This window comes from Mirounga leonina, unplaced genomic scaffold (assembly GCF_011800145.1).
Source record: "Mirounga leonina isolate KUSES-001 unplaced genomic scaffold, KU_Mleo_1.0 Mir_114, whole genome shotgun sequence".
NCBI lineage: Eukaryota > Metazoa > Chordata > Mammalia > Carnivora > Phocidae > Mirounga > Mirounga leonina.
The window spans coordinates 50,938,016-50,951,539 of NW_023270265.1; the positions used below are offsets into that span (position 1 = coordinate 50,938,016).

General features: G+C 50.0%; 1 protein-coding gene across 1 annotated transcript in view; it reads left to right on the top strand.

Moving 5' to 3' along the window:
* The window catches only part of MGMT (O-6-methylguanine-DNA methyltransferase), a 294,779-nt gene that overhangs the window by 65,549 nt on the left and 215,706 nt on the right, over positions 1-13,524 (top strand). Inside the window, exon 2 of the mRNA XM_034986117.1 lies at positions 444-579. Coding sequence (XP_034842008.1) covers positions 455-579 — 125 coding nt within the window. The 5' untranslated portion in view covers positions 444-454. The remainder of the gene's footprint in view (positions 1-443; positions 580-13,524) is intronic.

Here is a 13,524-nt window from a genome sequence, read left to right on the forward strand (position 1 = left end):
CTGCCCCAGCGCGCACGCGCCCCTGCCGGCCTGCGCCCGCAGGTGCCAGGACGCAAGTGCTGCGTCCACCCCCCGCTTCCAAATTCACTTCGCCGTGCCTCGGTTTTAAATGTCTTTCCTTCAGTGTGTCAAACGGCTTCAGTTTGCGGCGATGCGAGGTCGGTACGCGTGAAGGTTAGCGCGGTCCTCGGGACCCGCAGAAGGAGCGCTTGTGCGCCGTGCCGCGGGAAGGTGGGCCGCACCGCCACCGGGCTGCCGCGGGTAATTATGGCCTTTTCTGTCCCCTAAGTGGACTACAGAGATGACCTATTCGATGACTAAATCCCGAGAACGGGGACAAGCTTCGGAAGCCGTTTTGTGTTAAATAACGGGCGCCTGTTGTGCTTTAAAGGGGGCCAGTCTTTCGCGGGACTTTCTTACTTGCCTGAAAACCTGTCTCGTAGGTGCCAGGAGGATGGACAGGGCCTGTGAACTGAGGTGCAGGACGACGGACAGCCCTTTGGGGAAGATCGAGATGTCCGGGTGTGAGCGGGGGCTGCATGAGGTCAGGCTGCGCGGCGGGAAGACCCCGGACGCCGGGTGAGTGGCCCGCGCCCCGGACGGCGGCTGGCAGAGGCGAGGGGCGCCGCCTGCCCGCTGCGGGTCGTGCGCTAACACGCGGCCGCGCCTGGCGGCCCCACACGGCGGCCCCTCGCCGGCCGCCGGCCCCCGTGGCCGGCAGGGCTCCGGGACGTGCGATCGGCGCGTCGGCAGAGCGCGCGGTGGCCGCGCCGTGACTCCCGATTCTTGGGCGAACGTGGCACCTCCCTGGAAATTCTGGCCGCAGGCGCGTGCTGCCTCCCCTGGGGGCTTTCAAATCCGGGCCCCTGCTTTGTTCAAGGTCCGCCGGGCGACCTGCCCCCAAGTCTTGGAGATGCTGCCTCCGGAGCTGCGCCCCCCGAGAGCGCGCCGCCGGGAGCCGGGGTGGGAAGAGCCCTCCTGGCACGACGCTCGCGCTCGCCATTTCCAGCAAGGCGCGTGCGCTTGTTTGAAGGATCTCCACTCTCTTCCTCTTCGTCGTAAAAACAAAAAAACGCAGAGCACTCCTTAATGTTTGGCTCTGAAATGTAACATTCCCTCCATTCACTGGTTGCGAGTTGCGGTATTGCAGTTGCACTTCTCATTATTTCTGACAGAAGAGGGGAAAACCGCCACTCCTGCTCGGGGTCTGTCATAACTGGCCAATAAACACAATGCCGTAGAACATTAGATAAAGAAAATACACAGAAACATAAAAATTGATTTTAATGCACCCCTGTCAGACCGCCGTAATGAGCACACGCACAGTAATAAATACCCGGTTTCGCCTCCAGTGTCAGGTTTTTTTCCTATAGGGCTGCATGTTACAATCAATGGTATTTTTTTTGAGGCCAAAAAAATAAGCAAACCTTTGAACCATATGAATACACTCTTCTCTTTCTATGAAAACCATCTGGCCATGGTGTTCAGAAAATCACAGACACCAAATAATTCGTAGGGAATGTCATTTTGTCTCTTACATATTCACTGGCACAATAAATCACAAATTTTGTTGAACTTCTTTGCTTTAAGAAAAAAATTCCTTAAAGTGAATTTGGGGGAAGAAAATAAAACCTAGACATCCAGTTACATGCCCATTATGGATGATGAGAACAGAATAAAGATGAGGCTTAATTTTGAGGTTCTGCTTTCTGCGTCAGGATCAGGTACAGCTGTGAAGCCCGGCCCCAGTAACCTGCAGCTGGTGTCTCTCGTGAAGATGCCCGCGTAGGTAAGCCGTGGAGGCTGGCTCCCTTGGCTGCCTCCGGCTTTGCTCTGCCTCTCCAGGCTGTGGCCCTCATTCTGGTGCTTTGGGCCAACCTGTGGGGCGCGAGCTGCCATGCTCCCATTCCAGCAGAGGAGAAGGAAAGGAGGCACCCACCTCCCTTTCCAGAAGGAGCCTCTAACTTTCTCCTCTCGTGGGGCTACACCCAGCTGAGAGGCATGGGAGGTGGTCACGTGTTGACCGTAATTAGGGACTGTGTGTCTAAGGAAGAGGTGGAAAATGATTTTTAGGGGCAACCAGCAGTCTGTTATACACCTATGGTTAACTTTGGCGAGGGACATTCAAGAGGTACAAAATAACAAAAGTGCTGTATGAATGCTGAGAATTAACAGTTCTTATCACTTAAAAAATTGAGGTGAACATTACATAGTGAACTTAGGGAAACTGATTTGTATTGGCCAACGTTGTTTGTTCTTGAACTTTATATAAATGAAGTTTTATGATCTTCTGTATTGGATTCTCTTGTTCAATGATGTTTTGAGGGTCAGCCGTGTTCTGTGTATTAGTAAGCAGGTCCCTCTTTGTGGTGAGGAGTAGTTTATGAATACACCGCAGTTCATCAAGTCTCCTGTTGATGGACATTTGAATCCTCCAAATCTTGGCTACTAGGGGTAAAACTGAAATTTTTGTTCAAGCCGCTTTGGACACCTTTTCACTTCTCTGGAGTCCACTCCTAGGTGTGGATTGCCGGATTGCATGACAAATGTATGTTGAACCTCCTGAGAAGCTGCCAAAAGTCTTCCCAGAGCTGAACCATTTTATGTTTATTTCCAACAGAATTGGAGGAGTTTCAGTTGCTCTGCCCTCTCGCCAGTACTTGGTGATGGTAATTTTTAAAGTTTCAGCCATTCAAGCGGGAGTGAAGTGTTCTCACTGTTCTAATCTTAACTTTCCTCGGGACTTCTCACCACCTTCTTGACCACTCCTGCTTTTTCATTGGGCGGGGTCTGCGTGAGTCTTCTGCCTGTGCTCGTTCTGATTTCGAGTCCTTTCTCAGATTGTATTATCCTGTGTATTTCACAGTTGGGTGCTTGTTTTTATTCTAACGTCCTCTTTTAATGAGAAGTGCCTAATTTTGAGAAAGTACAACTTAATGTTTTTTTCTAAGTGTGGTTTTTTTTTTTTTTTTGGTCTTTAAGATTTGTCTACTGTAACTTCACAAATATTTTCCTATAAATTCTTCTAAAATTTGATAATTTTAGCCTTTATGTTTAGATATGTGACCCATTATCTTGAATCCCCTTATAGTGAGGTATTTTTTTTTCTATAGTTAGTTTTCTTTTTGGGAGGAGAAAAAAAAATTTTCTCCATCGAATCCCCTTCATACATTTATCAAATCCATTGACTGTACACGTGTGGGTCCCATATGTCTGGATGTTGTGTATAGTTCAGGTGACCTCCTCATCTGTTCTGCACCAGAACCATGCAGACTTGATTGCATAGCTTTATGATAAATCTTGAATTAAGGTAACAAGTCTTCCAACTTGGTTTTTTTTTCCCCTAAAGATTGTTTTGGTTTCAGTGTCTTTTAACTTTACATATTAAAGAATCAAGATGTCCAGTATTGAGATTTTGGTTGGGAATTCATTGAATCTGTGTACCATTTTGGGGAGGGTTGACCACTTTAAAAACTTTCCAATTTATGAATATGGTTTATGTCCATTCAGCTTGTCCTTTTTTTTTTAGTATTCTAGTTTACAGCATAGAGATCTTGTATATCTTTTGTAAATCTGATTTCCAAATATGTTGGTATTCTAAGTGTAGTTTAAAATGTTTTTTTAGTTGCTGCTGGTACATAACTGTTAATTTTTGGTATGTTGATCTTCTGTCCTCTTACTGAATTCTTAGTTGTAGGAATTGTTTTGCAGATTCCTTAGGATTTTTTGCTATAGAAAATTGGGTCTGTGACTAAAGACAACTTCTCTTTGATCTTTTTTTTTTTTTCTTTTTCTGTCCTTGTGCTGGCTGGAACCTCCAGTGTGGGGGGTGAAGGTTGTGATAATAGACCGCCTTCCCTAGTTCCAGTTATGGGGGTGGGGGCTTCCATGTCAGGAGTCCACGTGCTGCCACCTCTGGGTGTCACTTCCTCAGTCTGTTGGGTTTTGTCAAATGCTTTTCATACCTGTGTAAACATCATCCTATTTTTTAAAATGTGAAACAAACTAGTCTTGAAATGCTGGACTACACACATCACATAATTCATGATATCTCCTGCCCCCCCCCTCCCCCCCCCATATTACTGCCTTAAATTTAGTATTTTGTTTAGGACTTACGTGTTTACGTTCACGAGGGATGTTAGTCTGTAATTTTTTTTGTGCTGTGTTTGTCAGGCTTTGGCATTCAGGTTATGTCTTGGCATGAAGTGAGTTTGGAAGGGTTCCCTCACTCTGAAAGCATTAGGTGCAGGATTAGTAGGACTTCTTCATCAGGTTGTGGATAAATTCCCCTACCATGCCCTCCAGGTTCCCCCTACGGAAAGACTTCTGATTAGAATTCCTTTTGTCTAGTAGAATTAGGTGCTGCCCTCGCCCACCCTAAGGGGACCTCCCCCAACCCAGCGTGGCTTTCTATAGGTAGAGCCCTGTGTGCCCCCCAAGGCCGAGTTCTCCCCTTTGCTGATGGACAGTGGCCAAGGGGGTTTTGAGCAGAGCATCCTACTGGCTCTGGGATCCTGCTCTCCCCCTCCTTTTTGAGTGCTTGTGAGTACCGGGATCTTTATCTCCTGGAGACATGCTGCTTTGTTCAGTCGCTAAATTGGAAGTTGGCCACTGAGTCTGTCTGCAGTCAGATTTCACTCGTACTTCTGTACGGAGTAGGATTCCTGTTCCCCACATCAGGCTACTTAACCTGTTTAAGTGGCTTCGTACATTATCATTGATTTCTTTTTGTATAGGTAACATTACTCAACTTTCCCTTCCTAAAAATATTTGAATGCAGGATATCCATTTGGGAAGTAGTATAATCTCAACTTTATAACTTCCTGCCTGTGTCAAGTTTCCATCAACAACTGTCCTGTTCAAGAATAATTGGCTTGCTTTTGCAAGAACTTGACTGACGTCTCCCCACGCCATCTTCGTGTGGCTACAAAGCTTTGACCCCATTATTCCCTGCAATGTCTAAAGTCTAAGGAGGTGTAGAATAGACTTATTTTTCTAATGTTATTTACGGGCTCGTGTAGCTTTCCATAAAGGGGATTCTGGTGTTTTCCTTGAAGAAGGGCCTGTATAGTGCTGGTCGCGCTCATGCAGGTAGGGTGATGGTAGGGTGTTTGGTGGCAGGACCCTGGAGCTGCACGTACCTCATCCTTTACCGAGCAAAGAATCGCCCTCCTGGGTTTCTTCCCAGGTAAATCTTTTTATAAAAAATACAGGAATGCAGTACTGAAAAAAAATTCTATAGTCCAACCAAACTGAGTGATTGTAAAAATGTTTCGTATTTTGAAAACTTAACGCATGCAGGCTGTTTTCTGCTTTCTGGGACTCTGCGGTGTTGTCCCTGGCTTCCTGCCCCCACCAGCTCTGTGTAGAGTCTGGGCAGGAGCATGTAGGTTAGTTAGGCCTGACCCTCCTTCAAGGATGTGGAGGGCTGGCCAGGGCCTCCTCTCACTAGGTTCACAGACAAGGACCTGGCCTCTCTGGGGCGTGGGAACGTGACCGCAGGGTCTCTGTCTAGGAGGGGGCGTCCACCCCACCGGGTGCTCTGTCAGTTTTTGCTCCACTGAAAGCGTGAGGTAAGATGCCTTTGAGGCCTTCCTGAAGGGAGGTCAGACTTGTGAAGTCACCTTGTGTGTCCTCCATTGGAGTGGATAGTGACCAGCTTCTGTGCGGATTTATTGCTCTCCTGTTCATTGTTTAAGTGTTTTAGGTGGCCTGCTTGGGGACCCTGGTCCCCAAGGGGGACTTGGGGATCCCTCTGCCGGGCAGCCCGACACTCGCAGCTCAAGTAGCTCTCAGGGTCTGCATGTCCCAAGAACCTTCCCGGGAAATCCCTCCATTAATTCTCTGGCGGGCTGGGAAATCTTCGTGCAGACACCACTTGCAGCACCTTATAATCTTTCATGGAAGAGGAGAAACTCCTCAGGATAAACACTCGAAGAGGCACTCCCAGTAAAAAGAACCTCCAAAAACACGCCGTAGGATTTTCACCTGCGGCACATTCAGCTGTCTCCCTGCTCTTCTTTGCTGGCTTGAACTCGTGATTTGTGTTGTATGTGCTTAAAAAATGTATTTTACAGAGTGTTCCTTAAGGAGGTCTCCTGAGTCAAATACGTAGGTTTCTGAGGGGGAGGGGGCACCTACCAAGCTCTCTTTGGCTTCATAGAAAGCGTCTCTTTTAAAAGCAAGTCCTTGAATGCCCTGGTGAGCGTGGACTGCCTCATTCTTGCCTCCACATGGCTCTTCAGCTCCAGATCTGAGACCCGAGTCCGTGCTGAGGGCCCTCCCCTCTCGGTTCCTGGCTTGGAGGGGAGGACGGTCCGCAGGGCACAGGGATGGAGTCTCCTGATACGGGTTCTCAGTGCACACTGTGCAGTGTCCAATAGCTAAAAGACCAGCCTGGAAGCCAGGGTGGTTCTTTTCACTGCGATTCCCGGGAAGATTTCTGTCCTTCCTAGGTGGTGGGAGGGCCCGGGGTCCCCGGGCTGCTCGTGGAGCCTGCAGAGTGGTCTGCGTGGCGCTGAGGTTGCAGCTCCCGGATGTCCATGCGGTAAAGGCAGGCCACGGCCGTGCCTTCCAGTAAAGCCAGGGTGTGGGGACGGTGGCAGAGTGACCGACTGTGGCCCTTGCCGCTGGGCCTTCTGAGTTCACAGCGTGGGTTCCTTTGTGGCTTTGTGACCCTGCAGGGCATGGTGGGATAAAAAGCCCCTTCTCTGAAGGCCTTGGAGTTTGCTGCCACACCACAGACCATACTACACGACCACAAAGACGTGGTACTCTGTTTTGTTGTGAGCTTGTCTTGTTTCTGATCTAGAAAAGAGAAAGGCAATGCATGGCTTCAGGAGTTTTGTCTTTTTTCCCTCATTCCTGCGAGATCCTGTTTCACAGTTGCGCTCTTTCCTGGGTCAGGGCAGAGGGCAGAAGCAGGCAGGCTGTTGGCAAGACATAAGCAAGTGTCCCTGGGATTTAGAATCTTTGTTCTGGACCCATCTAAGACAGAGCAACCTAAGTTTTATTCCTGTCAATTTTATTAAAGGGTTGCAGGGAGACAGAAATGGCTAAAACTTGCATGCCTGTGTCCGTGAGTAAGAAGCAGGCTGGCTCATTTAATTTTAAGCCCTCCAGGATCCTCCTGGAAGGAAGGAAGAAAAGAACAGTTGAATGACAGTTATAAATACGTGGGTTCAAAATATGAACCAAACTGTCAAAGTAAAGGGTTTGCTTGGAAAGCTTGCAGCCTTTAGATTCTAAGCACACATGAGAGGAAAAGCAGTAAGTTGGCCGACTTCAGAGAAAGGTGGCATGTTCAGAAATCCTCCGTTTCTGCTCTGGACAGTAGCTTTCCTTTCGGGGGCCTTAGGCTGCACCTCTGTCTTGAAATGATGGCTTTCCCGGAGAAGCTGCACTCCTGTCCACTTCATGCTGCTGAGGAAAGCCTTTCCCCTTTTCCCTGAGGAGGACCCGTGGCTGGTGGTGCCGTGTGGCCCTAACTGGGCATGGCGCTGGTGCGCTGTCTGACCGAGGGAGTTCGTGCCACTGGGTGAATGTAGGGGCCCGAAAGCTGTAGCCCATGCCGGGGTTTGCTAGAACCGTAACGGGGAGATCATCTCTGCCCCGAGTCCTTGGGCTCTCCCAGACCGATCAGTGGCTCTCATCTGAAGGAGGGGCCCACCCCGGGGCCCTTGGGGTCAGAACAGTGCTCGCGCAGAGTCCCACCCAGGATCTGTGGTCTGGTGGGGGCATTTCTGATGGGCCGAGTCAGCGGTGCCCCTGCTCCACGCCCTTTGCCATGGTCACTGCCATGGGTGGACAGGCCTGGACACAGCGGGCTCCTCCTAGAGTCTGCTCGGCCTGTCTCTCCCTCACCCTGAGTCACTAGGCCAGCCTGTGGGCCTCCTGGCTGACCTCTTGGTCCGCGACCATCCCCGTCTCCTGCTTCTGGTTAGCTGCAGCCTGGAAAAGCCGTTCACAGGCCTGTTCAGACTGGGAGGAAGGGGGTCCAGTAAGGCCCTGTGAGAAAAACAGGGGAGTTTCCGACCACGTTGTAGCCTCTCGAAGGCCACTTGGTGTGCCTTGGGAGTCATCTTCTAGAACACACCGGGATGCCGGAGTGGTGTCGGGTGAGTGGGGACTTGGCACAGGCTGGTGCCTGCTGAGGGGCCGCGGACAAGGCGCTCAGCCCCGGGCGCAGCTGTGGGGAACAGTGCTGCAGGGTCTCAGGAGAGGACTCGGGACTTCCGTTCCCCCACGACCCTGCACCTGCACAGCTGGGGGGGCAGCTTGCCTTTCCCTGGCGGCCCTCCTCCCCCTCCTCTAACAGTCCAGCCGCCCAGCCCTTCCTGCTCAGGGTTAGTAATCCAGAACGCAGCCTCCCTTGTGCTGGGTGCCTGAATGAGCGCGTCTTGAGACTGGAACGCTCTGCTTTAACTTGGAAATCCAGGCTCCACAGTTACTGTTGTGGGGATAAAACTACAGTGATCTGTCCAAACAAGTGTGCTCAGGAGGACGTGCGGCTCTTGAAGCTGCTCGCAGGAGGATGTGGCCACCGACGGGCCCAGAGCTGAGGCCACGCAGGAACGTTGCTAGCTCTGACTCGGCCACCTGATCGGTCGCCTTCCTCTTCCTCACCAGCAGCCGCCTCACGACTGCCCCCTGCTTTGTGAACATACAACTATAGGATAGTGAAACACTTTGGCCTCTGTTTCTCCTATTTTGCCTTTCGATTTCGATTTCCTGAATTTTTATTGCTTGTATAGCTTTAATATTTTCTGGTATTTAAGCCACGTGTGGCTAGTGAATAATTCTCAACTTTTATTTTGAACGTGTTCATGCCGTTGAAGCTGTAAACTCTCAAAATATACTTGGTTTGTTAAATTTATTTCCTTTAAATTGTATCAGCAATTAGATCAGCTCCTTGATATTAATGTACAGGATAGTTCTTGCATGCTTATCACTTCAGAATTTAAATCGAGTTAAAGGTTAAATGAGTTTAATTTTTGAATTGAACTGAAGCATTGTCTTGTGTCAGATTCATCCGAGAATTTTTATTTCCAGTTTCAGTATCAAGTGATAGAAGTAGATCTTTTTCTGATAATCCTAAATTAATCGATGTTCTTAAGTTACTCACTTGTTCACTCGTTCCCAAAATGTGGGTGTGCCTGCTGTGACAGGCCCTGTGCCTTGGGGACCTGCCCTGGGGCCATGCAGAGGCCAGTGGGACAGCCCCGCCTGCATGAGCCCAAGCCCAGCACAGGTGACAGGCCTGGGGAGACCGCTGCCGTGCTGTGTCCCTCCACAGGCGTGGGCATGAGCACGTGAGACTGTTGAAATGGTCAGGACAGCGTGACGTGGGCCTGAGCCTGGGGCACTGACGGTACAGCTGAGTGGGACGGCGCAAGCCGGCAGGTCATTTGGCAATAGAGCCGGTCGGACCCGGCATCTGACCGGGTAGGAGGTAGGAGCATGGCAGAACGAGGAGGCTAGAGGATGGAGGTAGTTGTTGTTGAAATTGCTTCGGGGCATCTGGCCCCTCTGTATCAGACACGGGTGGTAGGGGGACAAGTTTTCTTCAGGCCGTGAAATGCACATTCCTTGGCTCCTTGGTCTTCTGAGACCAACGTGCTGCACCTAACTATTCTTCAGCTTTGATTTTTGGAGAGGCCAGCTCAACGTGGCTCACTACACATCTGAAGCAGAAATGGCTTCATCCAAAAATGAATCCAGCAGTGTAGTGTGGCTGTCCCATGTCTCTGATCTGTGGGGGTCTCCCAGCAGGGACAGAACCACAGTGGAGTGGCCCTTCATGCCAACTGTCCCATGTTCTGGATTAGTCCTTGGAGCTTTGTGTTGGAGCTGGGAGGAGGGGGTGAGCAGGAGGGAGAGAAAGTCTTCCCCAGAAATGCAGTTCATCTCCTCAGAGAATTCTACGGCTCTCTTCTGTTGGGGAGATCTCTTCTATTTCCTTCTAGATGGGGCCACACTCTAGTGGCAGCTCCAGCTTTCTCTGCAGGGTCCTTGTGTCCTGCTTTTACCTAATCTGTGATGACTGTTTTAAGCTTCTTACCCATGTTTTGGACCAGGTTTTCTCTAGCGTCACTTAGTGGTTCCTAAGAACCCTCCTCTGTGAAGCCTTTCCATGCCACACCCATCTTTCCTCTTCTCTCAGTCTGATCTCTGTACATGCAAACGCAGGTACTTTTTTAAATAAAAGGGCGTGCTGGTATGAAGTGCACCTGCAGATTCACCTGGAAGAACACTGGTCCTTCTGGATTGGTGTTTACTTTTTGCCGTTCATTGGCAGGATGCACATGCATGTTGGGGGATTGGAGTTCTCTCACGGTGATCATTCCTGATGGAATCCATGTTATTCTTAAAGCTTCTTCTTCTGTGCCTTCTTCTGGAAAGCCGGCCTCCCTGGCCTCCCGGGCCAGCACAGGTGAAACGTGTGGAAAGTGCTTTCTCCGTAGCTCTCTTCACGTGACACTGGGACTCGAGTATTCAGCACTTCTGAGACTTTGTGCTGGTGCAGCAGGAGTTCTCCTGCTGTAGATGTCTTCAGACAGAATCTGCTGGCACGCAGCTGGGTTGAGCACGCCTCGCAGGGGCCCACTGACGTGGTGGTATCAGGCGCTGCTGTCCCCGCTGACCGTCGGGGCGTGGCCACTAGGTGAGTGCTTTCCGTGGGGAGAACATGCACATTCCAGCCAGTTCTCTGCCGGGTTTTAGACAAGCAAAAAGTGGAATATAAACAAGTCTACAAGTCTGTTATAATAGGAAAATAATAGCTTTGCAGTGGGCTGATTTTTTTTTTTTTTTTTTTTTTTTACATTGTTCATTTCTGAAGTAGAAAACTGTCCTTGGGTACAGTATGCTCACGTGTGGGGGGGTGTATATGCACCCACCTACGTATAAGTGGATTCTAGAGGTTTGTGTTCTGCTTTAACATTGCTTCCTCTAAAAGTCCGCCTAGAAGTAGGGGGAAGATTGCTTTTCTGAATTATCAGATACCTCAGGTTTCCTCCCGCAAAAAGTTTTTTTCTTTCCAAAAAATCATCTGGAAAAACACCTAGTTTCTGATCTTTTTATCCAGTTCAGGGCTCTGTTAGGAAGAGTGATTGTATAACTGAGCACTGCTTTTATTAAAAAGAACTGGCCACTTATTTCCTTCAACGTTCCTGGTGTGTTTAAATCTTCTCTAGGTAAACAACTTTTATTGAAAATAATATTTTGAGACTGACACCTTTCTCCCCACGAGTGATGCTGGGAGCCTTCTGTTGTCTGCTGGTCCTGCGCGCAGCAGACCCCTGGCGCCGGCGGGGCGTGTGTGGAGCTGGGGGCTGGGCCGGTGGGGGCTGGGCAGGTGGGGCCAGGACAGGAGAGAGGCTCTCCCCCAGCCACCTCCCCCTTTTCTTTGAGTCTCAGGAAGTGATGGTGGGTGGAGATGGGGATCCAGCGTGGACACCGTGCACTGATGGAGGAAGAGCCTGGCATTGTGCAGGGTGATGGCATTACTGGGTCGGACCCGTTAAACCTCACGTCTGCAGGTGGTCTTGTGGGAACATTCTTCAGCTCCTGCTTCTGGTCCTGTCAGAAAAACGGGGAAGCTGGGTGGGGCTTTTCTACTTCTGTTCCCATCCTGACCTCTTGTCCTCCTCCGCATGGCTCGGGGGGCTGGGGGGGGGTGGGTTCTGTATGTTGGCTCCCATCGGTTTGCACATAGACATAAACTCCTTTTCAAGGAATTGAATAAATGCTGTTATTTTCATCAAATAGTGGTTAGGGTTTGCCCAGGCAAATGGTTAAGATTCTGACGGACAGGTATTAATGCATTCTGAATGCTTCTCTGTAGGTTACTGTGGGAACTTCCTAGACCCAGAGATGGTCAGAACTCTGAGTCACTCGGGGCAGCATCCAGACCAGCCCTGTTGTTCTTCTGACAAACCAGAGTCCAGGGTTTGGGTGTCGTGCCTGGGCCGCCATGCTGCCTACTGAGGGGTCATGCCTGGGGACTCCTAGCTGGGGCCCTTGCTGCTCTCGGGGGAGGACTTCTTGGGCAGACTGGCGCCCAGCAGCAGATGCCCTCGTTCTTGGGGCATGTTGCGCAAACGAGCCGTAGATCCTGCTTTGGTGCAGCTGGTGTCTGAGAATGCGCTTCCCTCAGTGCTGGTGGTGGTGTCCTGACGAGCCCTTAGAGCTTTCCAAGGCGTTCGGGTATCCCCGTCTCTGAAGGAGAGCCGTTGGCTGGCCGTGGCAGTGCCCAGGCGGACAGCCACAGAGGGCAAACGCAAGGAGCAATGAGGCTGGGGAAGGGCCGGCATGGGCGCAGTCAGGGCATTTGTGTGGGGATGCGGGGGTCCCCTCTGAGAACCCGTGGTGCCAGGAGGGGGCAGGGCAGCAGGCCTGGGGCGGCAGCAGAGATGGTGGCTCTGTCCAGGCGCTGATGGAAGCCTGTGTTCTGCCAAGTATGTTGCCCTCCCCCCCCCTTACGTTTGCTAGAATGGTTCTGTTTCAAAAAGGTGGAAACTGTGGCTGGTTGCCTTTTTGTTAGGATTCCTTCGTTAAATTGGCAAAACCCGTTGAAGAAATGAATGTGTGTTTATCATTTAAGTGTGTGGACATCTGCATGTCCTCTGGATGCTGCCTGGCATCGCCCGCCCGTCTCCTTAACTCCTTCCACAGCCTGTCTGCCCTCCATCAGGCCAGCTCCGGGGATCCCTCCTCCTGGGATCCCTCGTTTTCGCCATCAGAGTTTTCAAGAGGTTTCCAGGTTTTTATTGCCTAACAATTGATATGCTGTAGACCTACCACTGCTTTCTGGAGAGAAAATGGACGACTTTATAGTTGGGTTTTTAGCCCTAATATCTGAAGGCCAAAAGCGTGTTCAGGATATCTGGAGTTCCTGAATTTAAAATAGAAGCAATAACATTTTCTGAAGGTGGGTCCCCTTTTGCATCTATTATTATGCAGCCCTTAAAGTGACTTCAGCACAAGACATGCTTGTAGTTCTCTTTTTACTTTTTGACAGACGAGGTCTAAGGAAATTAGTTTGCTTGCATGAGAAGTTATGTGTTTGCAAACTTGAACCATTTTTGCTGGTTAAGCAGCCTAGAGATAACTTTTTTGTCAAAGTATGACTTTGGTGTTGTGTTAAAAAGACTCACGGCCGCTGCCTGAAGCCCATAGGAGAGGTCCGTTTTGAAGGACGGTTGCTCACTTCAGCCTAAGGCGCTGTGGGGATTGTTGGAATTGACAGAACTAAAATATGTATGATCTTCTTTTTAAAATCTGTTTTCAGTTTATTTTCCCAATATGGAACAGCAGAGGTATAAACTAGAGAGAAATTGTCATTTTGTCCAGATGCTAAGCAGGGCTGGGCAGGCAGATGGTTTCAGTGGATGGCTCCCCTCTGAGGACCGCGGAGTCACAGGTCCTAGCTAGGGAAGGGGAAGTCCCCTTTTGTGCCTGCGTAATCAATACTGTTCTGACCCAAGTACACCCTTCTGTGGTAAAATAGAACCTAAAATGTAC